Source organism: Cucurbita maxima, unplaced genomic scaffold, assembly GCF_002738345.1.
Source record: "Cucurbita maxima cultivar Rimu unplaced genomic scaffold, Cmax_1.0 Cma_Scf00032, whole genome shotgun sequence".
Taxonomy (NCBI): Eukaryota; Viridiplantae; Streptophyta; class Magnoliopsida; order Cucurbitales; family Cucurbitaceae; genus Cucurbita; species Cucurbita maxima.
The window spans coordinates 2,371,286-2,398,176 of record NW_019272048.1 but is presented as its reverse complement, the minus strand read 5'-3'; the positions used below and the strand labels follow the sequence as shown (position 1 = coordinate 2,398,176).

General features: G+C 34.9%; 1 protein-coding gene and 1 long non-coding RNA gene across 2 annotated transcripts; both read left to right on the top strand.

Annotated features, from left to right (window-relative positions):
- The first annotated feature begins 3,253 nt into the window (after positions 1–3,253).
- On the top strand, positions 3,254–4,357 carry LOC111467063 (elongation of fatty acids protein sre1-like). The gene has a single exon (XM_023111849.1). The coding sequence runs from the start codon at positions 3,364–3,366 to the stop codon at positions 4,180–4,182; it is 819 nt and encodes a 272-aa protein (XP_022967617.1). The 5' UTR covers positions 3,254–3,363; the 3' UTR covers positions 4,183–4,357.
- Positions 4,358–8,724: 4,367 nt separating this feature from the next.
- On the top strand, positions 8,725–9,864 carry LOC111467079. The gene is made up of 2 exons (XR_002714485.1): positions 8,725–8,870; positions 9,491–9,864. It is a non-coding gene; the product is annotated as an uncharacterized LOC111467079 (long non-coding RNA).
- Positions 9,865–26,891: the final 17,027 nt, after the last annotated feature.

The following is a 26,891-nucleotide window of genomic DNA, read 5'->3' as shown; positions in this document are numbered from 1 at the left end:
AAAAAAAAAAAAAAAAAAAAAATATAGGAAGAGAAATATTGACTAAAGAATTTGTATTGATGACTTCATGTATGTACACCAATAGAGAATACATAGAATGAAGAATAAAGAGAGTAAATCTTCAAATCACTATCTAAGGGTATATATATATATTTTTAACAAATATAACCACATATAAGTATCTACCAAATATATCTCTAGGCACCAGGCTCCATATCCTAAGAATTTGTATGGTTTGCTCTCACTTGATTGTATACTCCAACTGTAGGGCCCCATCAAAGGGCTCTGGTTCTCCTCCATCAGTTAGCAATAGATAGTGTAATGAAGGTACATAACTATTTGGTATTTTGATAGCTTTGGATGATCTTTTCAATACCTGCTCAAATGTCATTTTCTCCACCTCTGGTTCATCAGCAACAGTCTTAGGAGTTTCTTGAGTATTTGCTACAACATCACTCAGTGAATTTTTCTGCAACTCAACCTCGACTCTCACTTACTTCGTTGTTTCAGAACCTTTCTTCTCTTTGTTCTTGTATAGGACATTTTCATCAAAAGCACATCATAATGTCTCAGGGTTCTCTTATTATTGATGTCCCAAAACTTGTACCGGAATATGTCAAAATCATAGCCTATGAGGTAGCACTTCACAGGCTGAGCATCAAGCTTGACACTTTTCTCTAGATCAACACGAACATATGCAGTGCCGCCAAAAGTTCTCAAGTGAGAGTACTTGAGTTCTTTTGCTGTCCATACTTCTTCTGGCAACTTGAACTCCAAGGGTACTGACGACCCTCTATTGATCATGTAGACTGCTGTATTTATAGCATCGACCTAGAATGCCTTTGGTAATCCAAAATGAATCCTCATACTCTTTATTCACTCATTCAATGTTTTGTTCATTCTTTCAACAATACCATTTTTTCTTGTTTTATCGGGAATTATCCTCATTAATCGAATTCCCTCAATTGCACAAAATGCTTTGAATTTTGAATTTTTGTACTCTCCTCCATTGTCAAATCTCAGGCATTTGATCTTTAGGTTGATCTGATTTTCAACTTCGCTTTCCACTTCTTGAAGGTGTCAAACATATCTGACTTGTATTTTAGAAAATAAATCTACTCCTTCCGGCTGAAATCATCGATGAATGTAACGTAGAACTTTGATCCACCAAGTGATGGAACTGGAGATGATCCCCAAACATTTGTATGGACCATTTCCAGTCGCACTTTCTTCAATTCTTTAGTAGCCTTTGTGAAGCTAATTCGGTGCTGTATGCTCATAATGCAGTTCTCACGAGAACTCATATCAACCGATTTCAAACATTCTAAAACTCCTTTCAACTAGATCTTCATTCCTTTAACACTCATATGTCCAAATCTATTTTGTCATAGACTTGAATTTGAAGCACTCTCAGCAACAACATCCATGTTCATGCACCCTACAATGGTGTATAAGGTTCAAGACTTTGTGTCACATGCTACCACAGCATCTTTCACAATTTTCCATAAACTCTTCCCAAACTCTATTGCATAACCTGTGTTGTCCAACTAACCAATAGAGATTAGGTTCTTCTTGAGATCGGGAATATATCTGACATCTTTTAATGTCCACTGGTTTCCTTGAAGAGTTTTTATGCACACATCCCCCTTCCTTCAATCTCCAAAGCTTGTTGTCAGCAAGATACGCCTTCTCGAAATTTTCAAATTTGAAATTTTAAAACAGCTCTTATTTGGAGACGATTGAAAAGATGCACCTGAATCCAAAATTCAGGATTCAATCGGACTGTCCATGCTGAGTATTAGAGAACCCACAATGTCTTCTACTCAATTTATAGAATCATCATCATCCTCTGGTTTGTGATTTTGCTTCCTCTTTAGTCTTGTACAATATGTCCAAAAGTGACCTTTTTCTCCACAACTCCAACACGTTACATTTGGTCTGTTTGAAAAATTTTCGCAGTTCTTTGATTTTGATCTACCTTTGTTTGGACCCTTCGATTTACTTCTTTCCCTTTGGTCAACACTGAGAGCACTACCTGGAGAACTGCTGATTGCGGAAAAATGATATCCCACGACTCAGGTAAAAATGACATCAGAATCAATGCTTTAATTTCCTCTTCGAAATTAATGTCCACTGGACTCAATTGACTTACAATCATATTGAATTCATCTATATGATTTGCAACAGATCCACCTTCAGACATTTGTAGATTGAATAGCCTCTGCATCAAATACACCTTGTTCATTGCCGACGGTCTTTTGTACATATTCGACAACGCCTTCAACAGATTCGACGTTGTCTTCTCCTTAATGATGTTCGACACCACATTTCTGGACAACTTCAATCGGATCAACCCTAAGACCTGTCGATCCTTGAGCTTCCCTGCTCCGTGGTCATGGTATCCAACTTTACCCCAACAAGGATTCGTGAAGATCTTTGTGGTACAGATAATCTTCAATCTGCATCTTCTAGAAACTAAAATCGGATCCATTAAACTTCTTAATTCAAATTTTTGAAATTTCCATCTTCACAGATTGTGGTGAATTTTGCCTAGTTCTGATACTAGTTGTTAGGATCACACAACAATGCACACACTATCTATTTCTACTAGCTTTAACCGATATAACCACCACTATCTAAACATCTCTCAAATATATTTCTACTAGCTTTTTACTATAATAGGCATCACGCTCAATGTTGGAACACTTTTAAGTTATAATTAAAATTTGTGAGGACAACTTATCTGCTAAATCTTCATTTGTATCATTAAAATCAAATTAAAACAACCAGGCAACTTATACTCTAAAGGCAATCTTACAAGAAAACATTCCTCCCAATCAAAAGACACTTCCATCTCTAGTAAGAACATGCATCACACTTTCCAAAATAACCCACAATGAATCTCAAAGTAACACTTCCATCTCTAGGAACCACATCCCAATGAAATATTAGGAGAAAAAAAAACTCCACTTTGAGAGCAAACATTTAATGGATAATTAGGAGGGTAGATGAGAGAAAGTGGTATGTTTTCCCATTCTACGTCGGCCATAGCCCTTTAGTTCTCTCTCTCTCTTTCATCTTAATTATCGCCATCAAAGTGCACCACTTCCCCCAACAACATTGGCAGCACCCTAGCCCATACCCCATCACTAATCTCGAGAGAGAGCCAATTTGTAATAGTGAATAAGCCTTCTCTTTCCCCTCTTCATGACTTATAAATACGAAGGGCAATGGTCAATAACCAAAGCTGACATGTTTCCAGCTATCAACTAGGACCATCCCATCCCAACACAAAAGCTCTCACACCCTCCCCTTCAATTTATACCCCTTCAATCTCTCCCATTCTTTCAGGACTTTGTGAAAATGAGTATGCAAATCTCAGATACACTCCATTACTGGTTGGTAAACCATCCAAACATTCTCCATTTCTCATGGTCTCAAGGGGAAACCCTAGGCTCATCCCCACTCTTCCTCACAATCACGGTTGTATCCTATCTCTCTTTGACCTTCCTCCTCTCCAACCTAACCCTCCCGCACCTCCGCCCCGCCGTTCTCAAGCAAATCACCATCGTCCACAACCTCGTCCTCCTCGCCCTCTCCTTCACAATGGCCCTCGGTTGCACTCTCGCCACCTTCTCCCACGCACCCCACCTTCACTACATCCTATGTCTACCTCAAAAAACACCAGCGCAAGGTCCACTCTTCTTCTGGGCTTACGTGTTCTACCTCTCGAAGATCGTGGAATTTATCGACACGTTCTTGATCATCCTCAGTGGTTCGATCAAACGTCTTACGTTCCTTCACGTGTACCACCACGCGACAGTGGTAATCATGTGTTATCTATGGCTACATTCATCTCAATCGTTGTTTCCATTGGTTCTGGTGACGAACTCATCGGTTCATGTTTTGATGTATACGTATTATTTGTCGTGCGCGCTTGGGGTGCGACCACGGTGGAAACGGCTTGTTACCGAGTGTCAAATTGTGCAATTTCAGTTTAGCTTCGTGGTGTTGGCTTTGATGCTTTATTTTCATGTCACTCATAAAGGATCTGGCTGTGCTGGTGTGTGGGGATGGTGCTTTAATGTCGTGTTTTACTCCTCGCTTCTGGCTTTGTTCTCTGATTTTCATGCTAAGAACTATGGTGGAAATGGGAAGACGGCGCCCAAAAAGTTGGCTTGAAAAGAAACCGAGATGGAGTTCATTAAATTCCTACGTTATTCCTTTGAGATTTGTGAGTTTAATTCTTCAAAACATATATTTAATCCGTTGTTCATGATAATGATGATCTAATCATTCAAGGTGCTTCGTAAGTGATTACTTTCTTAATATGTTGAACTAATATTGCATGGTGGTCAAGGGTGATGTTTAATTTTTTTTTTTTTTTTTTGCTAAATTTTCTCGACGTGTTTAGAAGTGATTTTAGTGGTTAAAATCTCTCCTTGCATGTACGTAGTAATCTAAAATCCATTATTATTGAATTTTTATACTTCAAATCATATTTCGTATCCTCGAATATTGATTTTGACTGTAAAGAAAAAGGGTTTTAGCCATTTTAAGAATACCTCTCGAACATGTTCCTAATCTTCTTGTAAAGACGACATGTCTTTAATAGTTCTCGTTTTTTCTTTTAATAAAGATGTTTTAACTTTTTAGGTAAAGATTTAAATTTATTTCAAAACACTTTTAAGATTACATTATAGTATTTTTTAAATAATATCATGACGTCACCAACATTTATATATTTGATTTATGATATTATGCATAAAGTTTTATTATGTAATTATTTGAAATGAATTTATTGTCTATTTATTTATAATAGTCTATTTTAGCTCCATTTATTAGTCTAAATGAATGATATTAATAAATTTTATCCTTAAAAAAAACTAAATTAATAAAAATATCCCAAATTTTAATATTAATATCTCAAAAATATTTTTAAAAATATCACTAATATTCTTAAATTCTTTTTGAAAATATTTAGATAGAAACATTTTTACTTTATTTAAAATATTAAAAAATATCTATAACTTTAAATAATTCTATTAATATCCTTTAAAAATAATCTTAAGGCAATCATGATTAAATAATACCTATTTTACCCTTAATTTAAACTTTTTTATATATATTTATTTTTAATTTGAATATNTTTTTTTTTTTTTTTTTTTTTTTTTTTTTTTTTTTTTTTTTTTTTTTTTGTTACTATGTCTACACAATTAAATGAGAATTTAATTATTTTTTTTTAACTCAAATTCTATATTTTAGCATTTTAAGGTTTTAATTTAGCATAAATTTCCAAAATATTATACAAAAATTGACAGATGTTCTTCGTAATGTCTAAATAAAAAAGAATTTTTTATTATTTTTTTTTTTCAAGTTCAACTATATCAATTAAGGGTTTNAAAAAAAAAAAAAAAAAAAAAAAAAAAAAAAAAAAAAAAAAAAAAAAAAAAAAAAAAAAAAAACAAAACAAAACATGTTTTAAAATGTGGGTAGGGTTTTATTTATGTTTGCCAAAGACCTTTCATCTAAAAATTCTTTGTAAAAGCTATCAAACATTTTTAATATTTATTAGAAAATAAATAAATACTCCTATCACTACTAAATACATGATACTAATTCATTTTCATTTCAGTCTCTATTCTTATAAATAAATAAATAAATAATCATTTTGTGTAATATTTCTTATATGTACCTAAAAAAAATTAGAAACTAAAACTAAAATTAAAATTTTTAAAATATTAAAATCATCTTGGACCAGTAGATATTGTCGTATTTGCCCTTCCCTTTCGAATTTCATTCAAGGTTTTTAAAACGAGTCTATTAAAGAGAGGTTTCCACACTCTTATAAACAATGCTTAGTTTCCTTTTTCGATCTCACAATCTACCTCCTTTAGAACCAGCGTCTTCGTTGGCACTCATTAATCTCTTCAATTGATATGTGATCTAACAATCCACCCCCTTTAGAGCTTAGTTTCTTGCTGGTATTCGTTTCTCTCTAATCGATGTGGGATCTCACAATCCACCCTTTTCGGGGACAACGTTCTCGTTAGCACTCGTTCCCCTTTTCAATCGATGTGGGATCTCACACTTATTTCCTTCGCTCTCATTCCCCTCTTCCAATCACGACATTCGTAGGGTTTTGCAACCTTGACCCTCTTAAGGGTAACCCTAAAATCAAATAATTATCAAACGAAACCAAAATGGTTAGCTACAAAGATCGAGAAGAAACGGATATAAATGATATTGTAAGGTATAGGTATAGGTTTAGGTAGGTATATAAAAATATATGTTGTATGAGGATGATAGAATTAATGGCGGGTGACAGCCAACCACCGCCATCGCTACCACCTTCATTAGGGTTCAGCAGAGGAGGAAATACAGATGTTTCGTGCATCAATGTCACTTTATCGTCACTAAGATACGTAATTACTTTTTCCATCTACATTTCTAAATAATAATAATAATAATAATAACCATATTAGGACCACACATTTGTCATCTTCATCAGACAATCTCAGACCCCATTTAAACCTACACACTTGATTGTATTCTTTCTACTTTTCTTTCAACTCATCAATGATTGGATTGTAAAACTTACTATGGCTGCAAAAGAATCACTAAGAATCTTTTCAAAATTGGAAAGGAAATCTTGTAATATTACCTCCTAATTTTCATAAATATTTGATAATCGTGGTTGACGGATATTTGAGCTTCGAAACAGTGTGATAGTGACCTAGAATGTAAATTGAGCTCGAAAACCGCTATATAATTCAAGTTTATTGTTGCGTAGGTTTCGTGTTTCCATTTATCCAGAGGTGTACAGGAGTTGGAAAAATCTTTTAGACCGACCCGAAATTTGGGATGGTTAGGTTGGTGGTCTGGACAAATCTAATAGAGTTCACAATCTTTAAGTTGAATTATTAAAAAATACTACTTATCAATAATACATGTTCTTTAATAACTAAAATCTCATAAAACTCAAATATTAAATATTTACGACTCACATTTGCATCACTAATATCGATTATAAATATTAAAGATTATTAATCTTTTTAAATTTAGGAAAAGATAGAGTTAAGTTATAACACTATTTTCGAGTTGGTCAGCTTGATTCGACCAAAAAATTACAACCCGCAAACTGAACTGAATTTTGGGTTTTTCAAAAATTCAACCCAACTCAATTTTTATAATTTGGGTGGGGTAATCTTATATTGATCAAGTTAGCACGTCAAACAAACACCCTTATATTTATATATCCAAAATTATAATGAGTTTTTCTTCTTCAATCGTTTGGTGTCATGATCTTAACACTCTCATGATAAGCCTTAAGGGGAACTAAAGTCTCATTCACATTTTTCACTCATCTTCATGGCTTTCTCGAACTTTAGACGAGGCTCTCTTTCACCAACCGAACACAACTTGTGTAGAATCTAAGTTTGTTTAGTCGCACAAGCTGTTTGTCAGTATATGTTCAATTGTATGCGACTCTAGCCAGTTTACTTCTACATTAGGTCAAGTCATCTGACTCGACCTTGCACTACTCTAGGCCATGGTCTCTCGTGCGCAACGCCGCATCTCATAATCATCTAGATTCTCATCGAATGATCCATGCATCGTGATGTGTCATATGTCTCAAGATAGCTGAACCATCTTGGCTTGCTTTGATATATCAATCGAAACTGACCCACATGTCATTCATCTCATTGGGACATACCAAACATCTATCCATCTAGATTCTATCGAGGCATTGGATCCTCCTGTGTCCATGCTAAATCATTTATGGAATCCGTTCGAGCTAGTGAGTGTATAATTCAACCTTCGACACATGGGCTAGGGTGCAATGTTGACACACCCGTGCCATCTGACATTATCCTTGAAAGACTCATTTCAAAGGAAGACACTTGTCTCATTGTCACATGGTAGCTCGCTTAGGCTACAAGGCTTAGGGGTTGTGGAGAACTGACAGCATACTTCCCCTATAGTACATCTTGAGGCATTTCCAATCTTTTGGAGTAGATGTCATTTTGGCTAGTAGTCATACAACCCCATGGAGCGCTCGTCAAGTATCCGATTAAAACCAAATTTAGTGAGCTTTTATCTTTTATATAGATAGACTTAATTCTAGAGACGCAAACTCTGATTTCTGAGGTTATGACTCAGAGCCTTATACGGCCCTCTCCGAGCTTGTTTTCGACACTTGTATTGCCTCATCCTCTCCAACCTTGCATATACCTCAACTTAACTTAAATGCACACTTTCAGTGTGTTGGATGCACCGTTCTTCTTGATCGCCTCATGCCACCTGTCTATCATGGTTTTCACGTGGCTGGATAGGGGCCAATTGAGGGTTGTCCCTTGTTTGTCTTGCGTGTGAAGGTCACAACCTACTTTCTCTAACTGCGTGCTATTTCAAGCGGTCGAGGACATGAGTTTAGTGAAAAAAAATTAGATTTCATCCTTACATTTTACTCCATAGTTTTGAATATAAATTCAACTTTGTTCTTAGATTTTAAAATGTTAATTTTATACGAATTTTGTTTTTATTTGATCCATAAATTTAAAATTTACAATTTTATCCAACATTTCGACATGAATTTGGAATAATAATAAATAATAAGAAATTTAGAGACAAGAGTTTCCCAGTGTCAATTTTGTAACACTGTTCAAACTCAGTACCTACAACTAACTATATATACTTCCTATACTTTCTTCATTTGAAGCATCTCTAATTTTAGTTCTTTGCTCATCTCTTCATATTTCTCTCTATTTTTTCTCCTCCACATCTTTCATTTTCTTCCCGAATTCGTGTTCTTCTACCAAACTGATACCGATCGAGACGATGATCATGGTAGCCTGCTATCAATCCATGTAGGAGTTAATACTCATCTTTAGGTCCATCTTATGTGAGCCGACTGAATTTCCTACTCTTTAGGCTTTTTATTTACTTGTTCATGCATTTATTGTTATTGTTAATGTTTCTATTTCTACCACTTCTGTTTTGATTTTGATTTTCGAGTTATTATTGTTTAAAAAATTAATAATCACATTCGTACTTCATCCGTAATCCATTTCGTGCTTAAAATTACCTAAAAACTCGTGTAAAATTTCTTTTATTTATTGAATATTATTATTATTATTATTTTACTTAAAATAAATATAGATGCAAAACAAAAATCCCATTATTATTATTATTTTTTTTTTTTGAAGATTTTATTTATGAAGAATTATTTATAATTAAATCTTTATTTAAAAAATGATTTGAATAAATATTTTGAGAAATGATTGATGTCCAACGGAAAACGGTCTCAATAAGATTTGATTTTTTTTTTATTGTTAAATATTTAGTTGGATATTTTAAAAATGTTTTATTTTTATTATTTGAAAAAATAAACAATAATATTTTATTATTATTTTTTCTAAAGTTGCTATTATATTTATTATAATTCTGACCTTTTAATTTAATTGATGTCTCAACCGTGCATGGACAGTTGGAACCATCTCAACCAGGTAGCCCCTACCCTAAAAAAAATTAAATAATTTTTTTGACCAATAACTTGAAAAAAAAAAAATAGTCATAATAAAAATGGCTCGGGTATATATTTTGCATTATTATAACGACTCATGTCCAGGATTCAAATCAGGATTTGAAATCCAGATTCGATACTTGATAGACCCGACATTTCTCTGCGACATGATTAGATTACTTGCTCCTCACCTATAAGAGTGACAGTCCTTTTAGATTCCTTACTTCTCGCTTCTTCGGAGTTTGAGCGATATGATTAGACTTCTTACTACTCGATTTTTAGAGTAAAGAGTTCTTTCAGCAAAATTTGTTCTCTGAAAAATTCATAGGATGTCACTCGAATTTTCTACCTATATAGCCACCAAAGTAAAAAAGGCACCTTATTGATATATGTTATAACTTTCAATTCTTAAGAGCCTTTGTACTCTTTCCTCTACTCGAGTATTACAATTGTTTATAACAAAATTATTCTTCTAAAAACTTACTCAATTATCGAAATAATTTTTTTAGGTAGCATACATTTACCATCAGTGTCGGTAAGGCGTAATTCAATTCTTTCTGAACTAATAGAACCGATCGCCAACTATCACAAACACGTTGCATTAAGTGTCGAGAGGTAGGAGACGCATAACCCTACTATTAGCAGGCAAATCGATTGAGCTATGATTTACTCACATTCGAAGTTATCAACGGCATCATTTTTATCAATATGTTCATCTAATTTTTTATTTTTCAACTTCTCGAAGAATTTTTTGTTTTAAATTTAAAGTGTATCAGAAGGGTAATTAGTTCATTCTTGGGTGGGTGCAGAGGGAGAGACAGTGTGTAGTCCATGTCTGCAGGAGAATTTTAAATACTGATAAGTGGGATGTAAGAAGCTTGACTGCAGCTGAATTTGAAGTATCACCAAACCCAATAACTTTCCCATAAAAAATACACCAACTTTTTGTACCTAGCTTTCAGATCTGTCATCCCATGCATTAATTTTGAAATTGTATGATTGTATGTGGAAGATGAAAACAATGAATGAGAGGAGTCTTCTAACAAAATGTTCGAGATCAATTAGAGACTAAAAAAAACTGAAAAGAATTGAAAGTTACTATGTATACCAGCCAGGTGCACCGCCTTTTTTGGTGACTTAATCATAAAAACTCGAAAGTTAAGCGTGATTTGCTTGGAGCAATTATATGTTGGTATATGGGGATAATCTTCAATCTTAAAAGTGTGGAGCAAGAATGTTTGACCATGTTGCATTGATGTTAGCTCAAAACTACTAATTGAAATCTTATTCCATCAAAGAAATCCCACCATCGTAATTAAGAATTTTACTATGCAAATTGGCTTATCTAGTTGCCTGATGCAATCCAAACTTAACCCTAGATAATTTAAATTAGGAAAGTAATAGCCATATTAACCTCAAATGCCTCCAAAAGTTCAGAAATGGCTCTCAAAGAATTTAAAATGGTAGTAAAGTGTCCAAATATCAAGTCTGAGCTGGATCAACTAAGAGGTCGAATTGTAGAACATGGATTCTTTGACTGGCTCAAAATCGTCAAGAAGTCGAGTTGGTGCCACTAGAACATGGATTCTTCAAATCATCAAAGTGAGATGAAATGGAGTAGTTGTTGTGACTTAGTAAGGCAAAAGACATCTCTTTTATATTAGATTATAACTTTCCACATTCTCAATCTAATCGACGTGGAACAACTGTTTTTCTTTCTAATTTTCGGTTGTTACGTATTACAAATCTAAAAGAAACTTTCATCCTCAAAAGTAACTTAAGCTTAGAATAACTCAAAGTCTCATCTATCTAGAGAGGTTCGTAATCTATAATGTGTGTCGGGTTAATCAAGTATTTGTGAAGCATGGATAAGTAAAATACGTTATGCACATGGTGAGAGACAGTGGTAGGGCTAAACTGTATGTCACTGATCCGATCCGACCTAGAATATCGAAGGGTCTGATGAATCGTGGGCTTAGCTTACCCTTTAGTCGAAAATAGCTTCTTGCCTACCTTTAACTCCAAGTTTCTATTCCTCACATTGGCCATGAATCTTCTGTCTACTCTGAGTCATGCACATTCTTGTCTTGATCTTTTACATGACCTCATTGGTGGATTAGACTAAATCTTGTTCTAATCGTTCACATTTGCCTACCTCATCATAGCACACTGCGCCCTTATCTATTTCAATATAAAGTTTCGAACAACATCACACCAATAGTTGTATTATATCTCTGTAAGCAATTTTCATAAGATGTAACTTGAAATCTCAATTGATTATGAGACTGAGGCATTACTACTATTAATACTGATTAACATAGTCCCGCCTATTCTCCATAGAGTTGAGACTTTACCCGAAGTAACCTGTGTAAGTTTGGGAGTGTAACAACCCACCTCTACTTAAATGACAGTGTGACGGTAACACCCCTAATTTTCTTGCCTAAATTAGAGACATCACTACATACATGCCTTAATTAACATATGCAAAAATTTGAAATAAAACATTTATAAATGAAGTCATAGACTTATACATTTAATTTAATATAAGAAAATAGAAATTACATAGTCTTTGAACACGAAAAATGAAATAAACCTCCTAGTAAGGGTAACATGTAACTTGAGTATTTCAAGAAATACTTAGTAAGTCACCCCACTATTGGGGTTAGTAAGGCAATCACATACATATAATGACGGAACGTATCTTTTAAAACCATAACATGACCTTGGACTCTTTTCAGTTCTTGACAAGGTTAAATGTGTGGTACTTCCCCACACATGGCCCACGCACGCGCACATAGAACCACCATGCAGACTCGTATACATATCCCCTGAGTTTGGCTTGGTCGGGTACAATGGGTTAACACGTCGCCATATGCCACAAAAAAGGAAAGGCTCGCATTATATCATCGCAAACATTAATACTGAAGGTACACATCTGTACTAACATAACATAAAGGAAAAGTATCCTGATGTACATGACATACATACATGTTGATGTCCCTATGATTTACATTCATGACATAACATTAACATCATTTTCTTTCTCCTTTCATCCATTACATAGTACATACATGCATTATGTATACATGGCAGTCGTCACATAATCCATCACATATCTTTAGATGACAAGACATAACATGGATAATAGTATTTCATTTAATTCACAATAAGACGTATGATTACAACATGCAAACATAACATAACATCATTTGTCATTACGTAGAACACATATACATAATATAAATAATTTGGTGCATGTAAGAGCTACGGGGCATGCACCATCATATATCACTCAATTATTTTTCTCCAACTCTTAGGTCACTTATTTAGTTGGCCTTGGCCGAAATTTCTAATTATTTTGCAACTACTTCGAAACTATACTTCAATGTTTAATTTTACCTATGTTAATCCATATCACACACTTTTAGGACATATTAATATCTTAGTTTCGCTAAATATAATAATTATTTTCAATATAAATCTTAAAACTAACTAAAATTAAGTAAATGAGAGTTTTACCGACCTCAATTGCCCTTAAAAAGTATTTAAAAAAAAAAAAGTTGGAGGAGGGTCAAAAACTTAAGAAATGATATAAAATTTGTATATTGATCCAAATAAGCCACTACACATGCCGATGCTGAGCCAAGTTTGAGTCGTGGCTAGGTGTAGGTCACACGTCGAGCAAATGCAGAGCCAACGCTTTGCTGAATTCATCTAAAAATGTTAGTGGTTTAGTGGAATCACTCCAGTTGTTGTCGTCTTCTTGTTGCTTACATTCCCAACCATCACGTTTCTATTCGGTTGGTTGCTCTAATAGCTCATAAATTGCTAAGCATTTTTTTTTTTTTTTTATGTCAAGTAGCCATTGATATTAAATTGAATTTTCTTATCACCCCTTCTAAATGTTATGGTTCCCTTGCAAACATCTAAGTGGTGTTCTCCCATTGTTTAAAAATTGTTTCACCTAGGTAATTGGTACATCATGATGGACCTATCCGCTAGTTGAATGGTGACTGCAGTTGGTCTAGCCTCACCAATCCCTAACTTCTTATAAATGGATTGAGACATTAAGTTGGTGCTCGCTCCCAATTACAAAATATTTTACCTAGCTCATTTTCTCCATTGGATACTGAATAGTGAATGAGCCTAGATTTTTTTCTTTTAGCGAGATCTTTTCTTTCAGAATTGCACTGCACTCTTCATTTAGTACAACTATTCAAACTTTATTCTATTCTATTAGTGAGCATATATTTCAAAATTTTCACCTAAATTGGCATTTTCTTGAAGACCACCCAATGGTATGTTTATATGAATTTCTGTTAGAATATACCTGACTTCTCAAAATAGGTTTCCTATTTCTTTCTTTTTATTCTTTGTAGAGAAAAAAATGTTGCATGTATATTATGTTCTCTTCTTGACTATTCTATGTTACTTGCATTTTATAAGACTTTTCTTCTCAAAAATGTTTGCATGTATATTATGTATATTATGTATATTATGCCCTCTTCTTGACTATTCTATGTTAATTGCATTCAGTGTCTTCCTCCCTGTGAATGTTTGATTAATCCACCACACCCAAATGGTGGTGAGAGTTCTCTTATTTATAATCATTTACAGAATACAGAAATAAGGTAAATTACAAATAATAAGGAAATAGCGATAAAAGGAAAGAATAATAAATGAATACAATAAATTTGCATTTAGTAAAAGGGCAAATATGGTAACCCGTAATGTAAGGCAAATATCTAGATATTTGCCTTATAATGACAGATCAACTATCCTTAACACCCCCCCGCAAGCTGAGCGTCGGATTTGAACGAACATGAAGCTTGGATCTGAAAAATTCAAAGAGAGGTCGAGAAATACTCTTTGTGAAGATGTCAGCAACTTGGAGATGAGATGGTACATATTGTGTACGAAGTTTGCCAGCGATAACAAGTTCTCGAAGGAAATGATAATCTAGTTCAACATGCTTGGCCCGCTTGTGAGAAACAGGATTAGAGCTCAAAAAAATAGCACTTTTGTTGTCACATAAGAGTAAGAGACAGAATTGATAGCATAGGCAATATCTGGACGCGTAATAGTCAAGTACTGAAGGGCGCCAACAAGAGATCTGTAGAGAGTAGGATCAGAGAAAGGAGAACCATCAGCAGTCAGGTGTTGAGAAACAACCATGGGAGTGTGAACTGGTTTGCTATCGAGCAACTGAGCACGAGTAAGAATATCTCGAGCATATTTTAACTGACTGATAAAGAGACCATCAGGAGTGGGTGAAGCTTCAAGACCAAGAAAGTAACTGAGAGAACTCAAATCTTTGGTAGCAAACTCAGAATGAAGCTTGCGAGTAAAGTTGTTAATAAGAGATGAGTTGTTGCCGGTAACAATAATGTCATCCACATAAAGAAGCAAATAGATAAGATTAGATTGCTGATGAAAGACAAAAAGGGACGTGTCAGCGCGACTGCAAGAAAACCCAAGTGTGAGAAGAAATGAGCTAAAACGCTGAAACCAAGCACGAGGAGCTTGCTTTAAGCCATAGAGAGCTTTCTTTAATAGACAAACATGCATAGGAAATCGAGGATCAACATACCCAGGAGGTTGTTCCATATGAACACGTTCAATAAGCGTTCCATTGAGAAAAGCATTCTTGACATCAAGTTGTCGAAGAGGCCATTTATTTGTGACTGCAATAGAAAGCACAACACGGACAGTGGTAGCTTTGACAACCGGACTGAAAGTGTCAGTGTAGTCAAGACTTAGAAACCTGAGTATAACCTTTGGCAACGAGACAAGCCTTGAAACGCTCAATGGATTCATCAGGAAAATATTTAATACGAAACACCCATTTAGAGCCCACGATGTTGGTGTTGGCAGGGCGAGGAACCAAAGTCCAAGTATCATTTTGTTGTAACGCTCGAATTTCTTCATCCATGGCAGCCACCCAAGCAGGATTTTTAGCCGCAGATTTGAATCCTTTTGGCTCAGTGGATGCAAGAAGAGCAGAGAGAAGTCTAGATGAGCCCAACATACCAAGATTTGCTGGATGACGAGTCTTGAATATACCAGCTTTGGCGCGTGTGATCATAGGATGAGTGCCCAAAGAAGAGAAATCAACAGGAGGTTCAATAGAGGTTGAATTAGAAGTCGAGGGTGGCAAAGTGGAACCTGCAAGAGAAGTATCAACCTGCACAGACTCATCTACAAGGTTAGAACAAATATCACACGGGGATGAACTAGATTGAGGAATGTGCGGTGATGAAGTGGTAGGGGGGGATGAATCAATATGATGAAGATGTGGTTCCAAGAAATTTGAAATAGGAATAGTGGAAAGAGGTTGGGCTTGGGAGCTAGAGATAGCAGGAAAGTGAGTTTCATCAAATTGAGCATGGCAGGTGATATATAGCTTAGTGGTGGCGGGATCAAGACAGCGGAACCCTTTATGAACAGGACTATAACCCAAAAAAATACAAAGAATGCTGCGGGGAGAAAGCTTGTTAGGCATATAATCACGCAAATAAGAATAAACACGACAACAAAGGGATGGAAATTGTCATAATGTGGAGTGTAGCCATAAAGGAGTTCAAAGGGTGACTTACCTCCAAGAAGTGGAGTAGGCAACCGGTTGATAATATAAGCTGCAGTGCTGAAGGCGTCAACCCAAAAACGAGGAGAAAGATGAGAGTGAACGAGAAGAGCCAAGCCAGTCTCAGTCACATGACGATGTTTCTCTCAACACGACCATTTTGAGCAGGTGTATATGGACAAGAGAGTTGATGGTGGATGCCAGAATTACGTAAATGAGTTTTGAAACAAGTACTAGTAAATTCGGTACCACCATCGCTTTGAAATACCTTGATACGAGAAGAATATTGATTTTCCACAAATTTTTGAAATTGAAGAAAAATATCAAAAAAATCAGATTTAAATTTTAAAGGGTAAAACCAAGTGAATCGAGAATAATCATCAATAAAAATAGCATAATAAAGAAAACCCGAATTTGATTTGACGGGAGAAGGACCCCAAAGATCACAATGAATAAGATCTAACACATGAGACGACCTACGTTCATTGCGGGAATAAGGCAATCGATGACTTTTCGCAAGCTGACTAGTATTACATAATGATGGAGAAGGCAATAAAGACGTAAGAGAAAGATGACCTTTTTTATTTAAAAAAGAAATAACAAAATGATTCACATGACCCAGACGAGCATGCCATAAATCATATGAAGCACGTAAAGATTTGTTTTTAAGGGCTGAAATAAAAGCAGAGTTGCCGCGCTCCAGCACATATAGCCCTCCATCTCTTTTACCGGTTGCCACCACCCTTCCTGTTTGATGATTCTGGATAGTAATAAGATTATTAGTAAATGTAACGGAGAGAGGAAAATCAGACGTTAATTTACTTATGGAAAGAAGATTTTTAGTGAGGTGAGGGACAACCAAGACATCTAATAAGTGAATATTTGGAACAGGAGAAAGAGTACCAATGTGGCTAATGGGTAGGGATGCACCGTTTCCTACAATCACAGAGTTCTTACCCGTGTAATTTTTAGACTGATCCAGAATTGATGGGTCGGTAGTCATATGGGCCAAAGCTCCAGTGTCCAAAAACCAATAAGCAGCATCGGGTCCAGCAATAGAACATGACGTGTTAAAGGCTTCAGCAAGGTGAGCATGAGAAGAATCAGGTCGAACATACCGTTGGTTGCAGCGGTTAGCATAATGGCCCTCTTTGCGGCATATTTGGCAATGAGGTGTTCGACGACCCTGACTTGAGTGGGTTCGTTCTCGATTAGAAGAGTTATTTTTGTGAGAATAAGAACGACCTCGCTGGTTGGTAAAGGAAGCAGGGTGACTTTCATGGGTGCGACCACGATTAGTGGCTATGAATGCTGTAGGAGTGGAGTCAGAGAACTCAAGGGAGCGCTGGAACAACTCAAAACTTTCAGTTTTAGAGACTAGATCTGCAAAACAGGGGATAGGGGTGAGAGCCATCTGAGCAGTAGAAAAAGCTGAAAATTCGGTGCCGAGTCCACGAAGGAACCAGTGCACTTTATCAATGTCCTCGACGGGTCTGCCAATGGCATGAAGTTGGTCACAATTTTTTTTGAAGGCACGGGCATACTCAGCAACAGGTTTTGTGCCACGTTTCATCAACTGCAAGTCATCCTTGAGTCTCAGTTCACGAGCTTTTGACTGATGGCTGAACGTAGTTTCCAACGCAAGCCAAACATCACGTGCAGTAGAGAGACCAACGACAACAGCCATGGCTTCCTCAGTGAGAGAGGAGAGTAGGAGACAGAGAAGTCGTTGATCGGCTGCTCTCCATGCCAAATATTTGGGGTTGAATGTTGAGGAGGTTTCTGGTTCAAAGCGAGGTGGTGGAACCATAGTTCCATCGACATAGCCCAGCATGTCTTGACTCTCAAGGAGAGGGAGAAGTTGGCTTTTCCAAAGAAGATAATTGGAGGAAGAAAGTTTGATGGTGATCATATGAATTAGAGTATTGAAAGAAAGAAGATGGCTTTTCCAAAGAAGATAATTGGAGGAAGAAAGTTTGATGGTGATCATATGGATTAGAGTATTGAAAGGAAGAAGATGATAACAAGATTTGGAAGCCATAGAGAAGAAAGGATCAGGGTTGTTAAACCGAAAGGGCGCTGATACCATGTGAATGTTTGATTAATCCACCACACCCAAATGGTGGTGAGAGTTCTCTTATTTATAATCATTTACAGAATACAGAAATAAGGTAAATTACAAATAATAAGAAAATAGCGATAAAAGGAAAGAATAATAAATGAATACAATATATTTGCATTTAGTAAAATGGCAAATATGGTAACCCGTAATGTAAGGCAAATATCTAGATATTTGCCTTATAATGAACGGTCAACTATCCTTAACACTCCCTTCTCTAATGTGTATCAATAGTTTTTTTTTTGGGGATTGTTGTTATTTTCTATAATTACACTTTCCAATGTTTGGGTATTTTCTTCCCACTTCTCAATGCTATTACTTCGACATTTTTTCTTGCCCCTCTCTTTTTGGCATTTCCATATTTGTTGGTAGCTTCCTAATAGGTTTATTTCGTAGCTTAATTGCTAATTCGCTTACTTGAACTTCTAAATTTCACAACGATGTTTGTTGATTTTTTATTACAATATAGTTCTTGGCCATATATTCCTCCATTAGTCTCTCCAGTGATGTCTCTGGTACTTGCTAAGCTTGGATATTTCATTTCTCTTAGGTATTGGTTGGTTGAAAACCATAAGCCATTTGATTTTATAATTCAAAATCTAGAGGGTAAATTGTCTTAGGTGACATTTTTTTGATGGTACAAGTTTTGTCCATTCCATGAGAAGTTTGGATGGTTTTTCCACTCTGAATTGTATGTGTTTACGAAGAAGTAATTCTTCTGGTTTCCTTGACTAGTTTGATTCCCCAGATAAAAAATTGAAGCTGGATTACTTAGACATTGGTCAAAAGTGTGCTCCCCTCCAATATACACAAGATTCAGCTACTCATTGAGTCATTACATATGCAGCTTGAACTGGTGATTTAGTCTTAAGCCTTGTCCCAATGCCAAAGCCTGTAGAATATTAGTCACCAGAGCTAATTGAGCATGGATAGAGGTCAAAACATCAACTTCAAGTACTTCTCGGGTCTTCTTTCCTAGATTTCTCCTCACATTAGCCTGCTAACAAATGTTAGATGTTATTCTTTCTAAGATCTCATAAGTTTTATTGTGTATGTCTTTGACAAGATAGCTCCATTGGTAAAAGCATCTACCAATGTTCAATGTGGTAGTCCATGGTGAGAACATTTTTTAAGAATCTTCTTGAATCTCTCCCAAGTTTCACTTGGTGTTTCAATCTTCAAACTATTGAAAGGTAACCATTTCATTTTTAAACTGCGCATTTCTAGTGGGTGGGAAGTACTTGGTCAAAAATTTCTCTGCCAGAATATATGAAGAATTACTTTTTCCCAGTGCTATTGTATTCAACCATGATTTAGCACCATTCCTCAAATAATAAGGGAATAAACTTAGTCTAATCACATTTTTATCCAACCCTTGGAATCAAAATGAGTCACTAACTCCAAAAAAATGACTTTAGATGTAGGTGGAAGTCTTCTAACCGAAGGTGTTAATATAACACATGCGGAAGCAATTTAGATCTTAGGCACTTTTAGAACATCAATTATAGCAAATAACTAGCATGTTCATAAGTATTAAAACTTAATGAGTTTGAATACTAACCTTTTTTAGTTCAAATTCTTTTTTCCTTATGAACCGATTTCGAACCACCACTAGTGTCTTCTCCACTATCCTCCGGCCTTAGAACGGAATTGTGGAATCCGGTGAGTGGCTTAAACTTGGAAGGGATTTTGTATATAAGAAGAGAGTGTTTGTGAGAGGTTTTTCTCAAGGTTTTTCACCAACAAGAACCACCTTCCATGTACCATGATCACTCTATTTATAGAGTCATGTTTGCATGTTCATGCAAATTTGAAATCACCAAATTTTGACACTCAAAATTCGACTCAAATGTTTGTGATTATGTGGCAAACATGCATATGCTTGAGTTAACCAAATTTTGACACTCAAAATTCCACTCAAATTTGTGAGGTTTATTAGGTAAACATGCAAGTTTGGTTAAACCAAATTTTGACACCTCAAAATTCCACTAACATGGATTTTTTCATTAAATGAAGTCAACATTTTGACTTTCTTCTTTTTTATTCAACAATCAATTTGAATTATTAATTTCAAATTAAATTAATATTAAAAGATTAATTAAACTATTTAATTAATATTTAATATTAATTCAAATGTCAATCCCAATTAATTCGGACACATATTTGATTAAGATATTTAAATCTTATTTAAATATCTCAGATTCTCTCTTTTTGTTTAATTCGTAAATAAAACAAAAATGTGGTAAAATATATCGTATATATGTAGCGCATTCTCCCTAATTTGAATTCGAACACTTCGAACTTACTCGTCACACTATTCTATGGTTTAGTTCGATATGGGCTAGCAGAGGGACCTAATGAACCTATAGATCATGGGCTCCAACGATCCAAAATTAACAAGTTAAACTCATTAACCTTGTTAACCAACATTCGTTAACTACTAGGACATTCCACTATAACCTAGTAGTTGCACTCCCCTCACTATAGATATATTTTTGTCCATTTGATATAACCATGATTAGTAAGTCGATCCTTCACAGGTTGTTCGTAACTAGAGCTGGGTCAATTTACCGTTTTACCCCTGAAGTTATTTCTTGTTTCTTATGTCTCACTAATCCTCTAATGAACAATTGGTTTGTGGTCCAACCAGTAAACTGAATCCCTCTCAGGCCAATGAAAGAGTGGGGCCTCTTGTTCAAGACCTGGAGTCAGTACTTAAGGAAACTACCTCTCTTCTATCCCTAAAAGTGGGTAGGAGTGAATTCCATCTTGCACCCCACGTCCCCAGCCATTTACCCAGTCTTACCCCTGAAATGGGAGGCCTATTGAGTTGGCGAACTTGAGTCACACTCACCCATGCAAATCTAAGGATAATTCCGAATAAATAGGAGTTCATTGTTAGCTCAGGATTAAGATCGAGTTACCTAGGTCATCGAATGAAAAGAAAATCAGTCTCAACAGTAAACGATGTTATAAAGTGACAATGATTTTCTTCATGGTCTGATCTTATGCAATACTCATTGCATAGGACGCCCCCACTCACATGTCTCCACATGTACAATTTAGTGATCACATTGTTTATATCATATACAAAAGTGGGCCGCATCCATAGTGTCCCCAGAATAAGGTACTCAGCCTTATCCTTATACTATAGATCATTGTGACTATATACTTGAACTTGATCAACTTTTATGTCTCTACATATAGTTCAAGTAATCATACTATAGTCAGAGTGTTCTTAGTTTATTGGATTTAGATTAATGATCGTAAAGTTCACTTTATTCAATAACAATCTTTATTGAATAAACAACAATAATAACTTTATTGAAAATAGAATATGTTTTTCGTTTACCAACTATGAGTTTTAGGACATAAAACCCAACGGTCAATTTACTATGTTTTTTTTTTTTTTCTCCAACTCACTATAATTACACCAACTCACTATAATCTACAACAAATTTGACTATTTGACTGTTCATAAAAAAACATACAATGAGTTTGTGTAATTATAAAGGTGAATTATTAACTCTTCAAGTATCATTGCAATAAAATTAGAGTATTAAAGAGAATTTTCTTGCTCTCTCTTCTTTTGAATAAGATATACAACTATGTTCATAAAGTGGTCAACTAAATAAACAGGTAAATTACTAATAACAACTCTTTAATAAACTAAAATTACATCGTCAACCCACTTTAACTACTTAAAACATTCCTGCCTCTCCTATAAGGTTTAGGTCTCCATACAAACTAATTTACGGAGAGGAATCAACATTTTAATCATACAGAATTAATAGAATAATAGAGTAACAGATTAGAGAGTTATCAAGCTTTATTGTTGTCATTTAATAAAAGTTCGCCTCTTTAAGCTCTCACCTCTTTTATCTTATTCTATTCTTCTTGGTCTTTTTAAGGTTCTTCTTTTCTCCTCTTTTTGGTTTCTACAGCAGCGACACCCTCTGCCTTTTTGTTTTCCCCCCTAGGTCGTTGCTCTCTTTTTTTTTTTTTGAAACCTCCCCCTTTTATATTATTTCTTTCTTTCCATTTAGGGCTGAGAATGTGTAATTTGTCAACCTAGGTACCTTTTAATTGGGAAGTCAACAATCCAAGTGGCTTGTTGATTTGGAGTAAAATTTTCACGTCATCCCGAACAAATTTGCTGCCATAATTGTTATAGCATTAGAGTTATCACCTTTTGCAGGTACGTCATCTCCACTAGGGTTGTTTCCAGATTTTTACCGCATCATGATTCAACAGAAGTGTTCTGCCTTTTTACAAAAATAACTCAATAAAATGTACCGTTATGCTTGATGTGTATAAATTGATTCTTTTTCCATGTTGAACCCTAATGAACAATTTCATGCTTACTAATTAAAATAAATGGAGCAACTAATGAAAATTTTTTGAGTATGAATTCAAAATTATTTATAAAGAGGCTCGATGTAACTAGCATATCATAGTAGGCTTAGGATTTGAGTTGTACATTCTTGGCGTAGTTTTGGCTTTTATAGCGTCTATCTTTAGATTCTTAGGTTTCTTGGATTTTAGCTCTAAGAATTCTATACTTAGGTTTTTTGGGTTTTATCTCTAAGAATTCTATACAAAGTCTTGAGGCAAAAACAAAGCAAAATTCTTAACATGTAAGCCCTAATTCATATGAGTCATAAACATTCTTCACCGGCATAAATCTTTCATAGGCATCTTGTCACTTGGTATTCATAAAAACTTTGATTTCTTAGGAAGGTCATGAGGGATAGTTTCATCATTTTTCTCTTGGTTCATACTCCAATCATGTTCTAATCACCTTGAGATCTTACACAATTACCCTTAAGGTCCTCAAAAGTCTCATGCAAAGTTTCGGTAGCTTTTAAAGTTTTTTAGGGTCTTCAAGACATCTTAGAATTTTTATTGAGGTATTTTGGTCGTTTATCACCCCAAATCTTGGTATAAGTACCTAACAAATTCAAATAGCCTTGAAACTTGCATAACCCTTTTAAACCATGAAATAAGGCTCCTTATAAAATTTCATGTCATTTAGCGGTCACCTAGCTCTTTTTCATAACCTTATCATATCATACTAAGCCTTCTATTAAAATTTTATGGGGGAGTAAAGTCCATTTAATAGGTTATTTTAAAGTTACTTGAATCTCAAGAAAATTGTGTGGTTTAGGTCCTTTAACTTTCGGTTATGGACTTAACTCTTCCAACCGTCTTTTAAATCTTATCTAACTTACGATCATATATATTTTCTAGTGATTCCTACAAGTATGATTAGAGAAAAGTCTAGATTGACTACTTACTTGTTCTTGACGTTTAGTCTTTAGTTCTTGAGTTTCTAGTATTTGAATTTATCCAAATCTTCTCGAACTGAAGGTATTTCTTTGAACCAAAAGAAATATATGAGAACCTGCTTGAAAAAGGTTCAAATCAACAAAATATCATGGTTGGTTCACTTTAAGGGTAACATAACATTCACTCGTTAGCTCGGCTTTCATGGTGTTAGCTCGTAAGTTTTTCATTTAGTAAGCTCAAACCACTCTTTTTTGTGTTCATGCCAACCCTATAATTTTATATTGAGTACTTCAAAGTGACAAAATTTTCTTCAACCTTTTGATGTCTGTAGTAGCCTATAGGACCTTATTATCTATCAAGCCCACTTGATCATTTTCATTTGAAGCAATTTATTAGTACACGTGGGTACATCCTTTTTTTTTTTTATCTCTATGGTCACAATACCACATCCTATATCTCAAGACATTTGACTAAAATATCTAACCTCCCTTAAAATAATCGTTTTCATGCATATACTAGTGTTAGCCTTCTAATTTTCACGACACTATAACTTCACAATCACAATAGAAATCTTGCTAAACCTAAACATGGTATGAATTCTCATCACTCCACGATGAACCTCATCCTTTAAAATCAATTTGTACATCTTCAGGCCAAGGAAACGAGCAACTTTGCTTTTTCGAAGTTACGAGATCCAAGTCATAACCTTCATGCAACAATCAATGCTATGCCAAAGTTGAAGATCCAGTTGTATTTGTATACCTTTTTTTTATCATCAAGGACAATACCTTGAGGCTCATTATTTCCCATCAATCAGCATCTTCTTCCCTTTCAGATAAGGCACAAATTTTGATTTGCAGTTGAGAGTGAAGAGGCATGCTGCCTGCCTTACACTTTGTCCCTCCATACATAGAAGCTTCTACTTTTGAATATTTGCTTTATGTTCTGTCTCAATTATTTCAAATGCAAGTTCTTTGGAAGGTTTTCATTTACTCGTGGGATTCGGGCGAGAAATAGATTTGATTGTCCATCTTTTTGATATATAGTGTTCGAGAATTTTTTGGAGTGAGTCCCACGTCAGTTAATTTAGGAAGATCATGAGTTTATAAATGAAGAATATTATTTTCATTGGTACGAGACATTTTGAAGAAGTCCAAAGCAAAGTCATGAGAGCTTACGCTCAAAGTAAACAATATCACACCATTGTCGAGAATCGTAATTCCTAACATGGTATCAGCGCATGCCCTAAACTTAGTGTAATTTTTTTTAATACCAACTTTTAAAATATTAGAAATTGTATTTATACATACAAATCATAAACGTTGTTGGATGATGAAAGTCCTATATCGGCTAATTTAGGGAATGATCATAGATTTATAAGTTGCCTTCTAGGGAAGCCCAAAGTAAAGCTACGAGAACTTATGCTCAAAGTGACAATATCATATCATTATGGAGAGTCGTGTTCGTCTAACAAACGTATTTATGATTTTCTTTTTTTTTTAAATTGATATTATTTTAAAATTTAGGGAGAATATTGATTATGGCCCCCTACCCAATTGATGTGATTGACACATCTGTTTCCTTTCAACGGACAAAATTAAATTAAAGTCGCTCTCACATCCTCCAAGGTAATGAAAAGTCATTTTCCTTCCAACGTTCAGCAGCTTTTCTTTTTTTCTTCTTTTATTTTTATTTTTATTTTTTTATTTCAGATTATTTTTCTCAAAAATGATTTATAAATTTAAAAAGAGTTAAGATTTCAAATAAATGTTTTTTAAATGAAGAAAAAGGAAATGTAACACTTCAAATCTAATGAGAGATTTTATAACGAATTTTTTATGCTTTAATAATTTTATTGAAGAGAAAATAATTTTAAAAAAATGATAAAAATGGTCAAGGTCAACTTTGAAAGGGTAATTTGGTCATTTATGCTCTATTTCCTAATTAGGCATCTGGAATGAACTAATTAAGGGATTAGTGAAAAACGAAAGAACAAGAAAGAAAGAAAAAAAAAAAAGAGAGAGAAAGCCCCGGGGAGAAAGAAGGAAGAAATAACGTTAGTGTCTGATTCTAATCGAGCTTCTTTTACAAAAGTTGCTCAGAAGCATTCTGGTCACTTAAATCGTCCAAACCCGACAAGAAACAAGGAAGATGAAAGGTAAGCTCTTTAATTTTATGTTCTTAGTTTTTGCTTAAATCTGTTGGATTCCCGAGAAGCTGGATTATAAAATTTTAGTATGATGTTCTTAAGAAAATTTAGTACGAACTCTTGGGAAGGAAGTCAAAGTGAAAATAGACTGAAAGTTAATTTGAGTACGATTATTTCTTTATGTGATTGGTGATTAAATACGAGAAAATTATCTTTGAAGAATAAGATTAGAACTCTACAATTTTCATGAAGGAATGATGTTAATTTGAGTTAAGTAGGAAAATTTAAGAAAATCCAATGAATTAGAAAAACTAATGAAATGTGTGAAAACTGAAAAAGTCAATGCGAGGAAGACATGAATCCACCACGGACATGTGTCAATCAAGGAGTGGGATGGTCGTTGGTCGTCGATGAGGACACACGTTCAGTGTAGAACGCATGCTACACTTCACAGAATAAGCGGGTAACTCACACCTACTCCTCCAACTTGAGAACCAAGGCGCAACCTGAATCGTCTGCCTCTATCTAACCTAGTTTGGACGCACCTGTACTTACACGACATGTATCATTGCAAAAAAAGAAAAATCATAGTGTGTCATGCATAAGGTAGCGGCTTTAGGTTAGTAGTGAATTAGGATCGTTATAGTTGGTATCAGAGCTCTAGGTTATAGATTTTGTAGACTAGACTATGAGGTAGACTTGACATGTTCCATGGTTCCACCGCTGATGCCCTATCACCGTCACGTATGTCATGCATAAGATAAAAAAAAGATATGTCATGGATTGCTTATATTGTTATTGCTTGACCATTATCAAATGTAACTTAATTATGATTGAATTTGATAACATTCAAGATGACATGATTGTTGGCTTAATTCTATGTTTATGATGATATAAAATATGATGTAATTTATGTTAGCGAATAGTAGACTTAAGAAAACTTATATGTTGGTTTTAGAACCATGTCGCCTAGAGGACGTTGAAAAGACGTAGAGGAAGAGGACGACTTTCTATTAAAGGAAGGTGTAGAGGGAGAGAGAGCCTAGCTTGTGAAGGGTCCGTAACTCGAACAGACGTGGTTGTGCCACCCACAATAACACTAGTGTCTGGAATAGACCCCGCGATGAACCTGATGTGAGAATCATTCCAAACTATTAAGCAAACAATAGTGGCCACCCAGCAAGTCAATAACTCGTAATCTACACAAGAAGTAAGATATTTATGA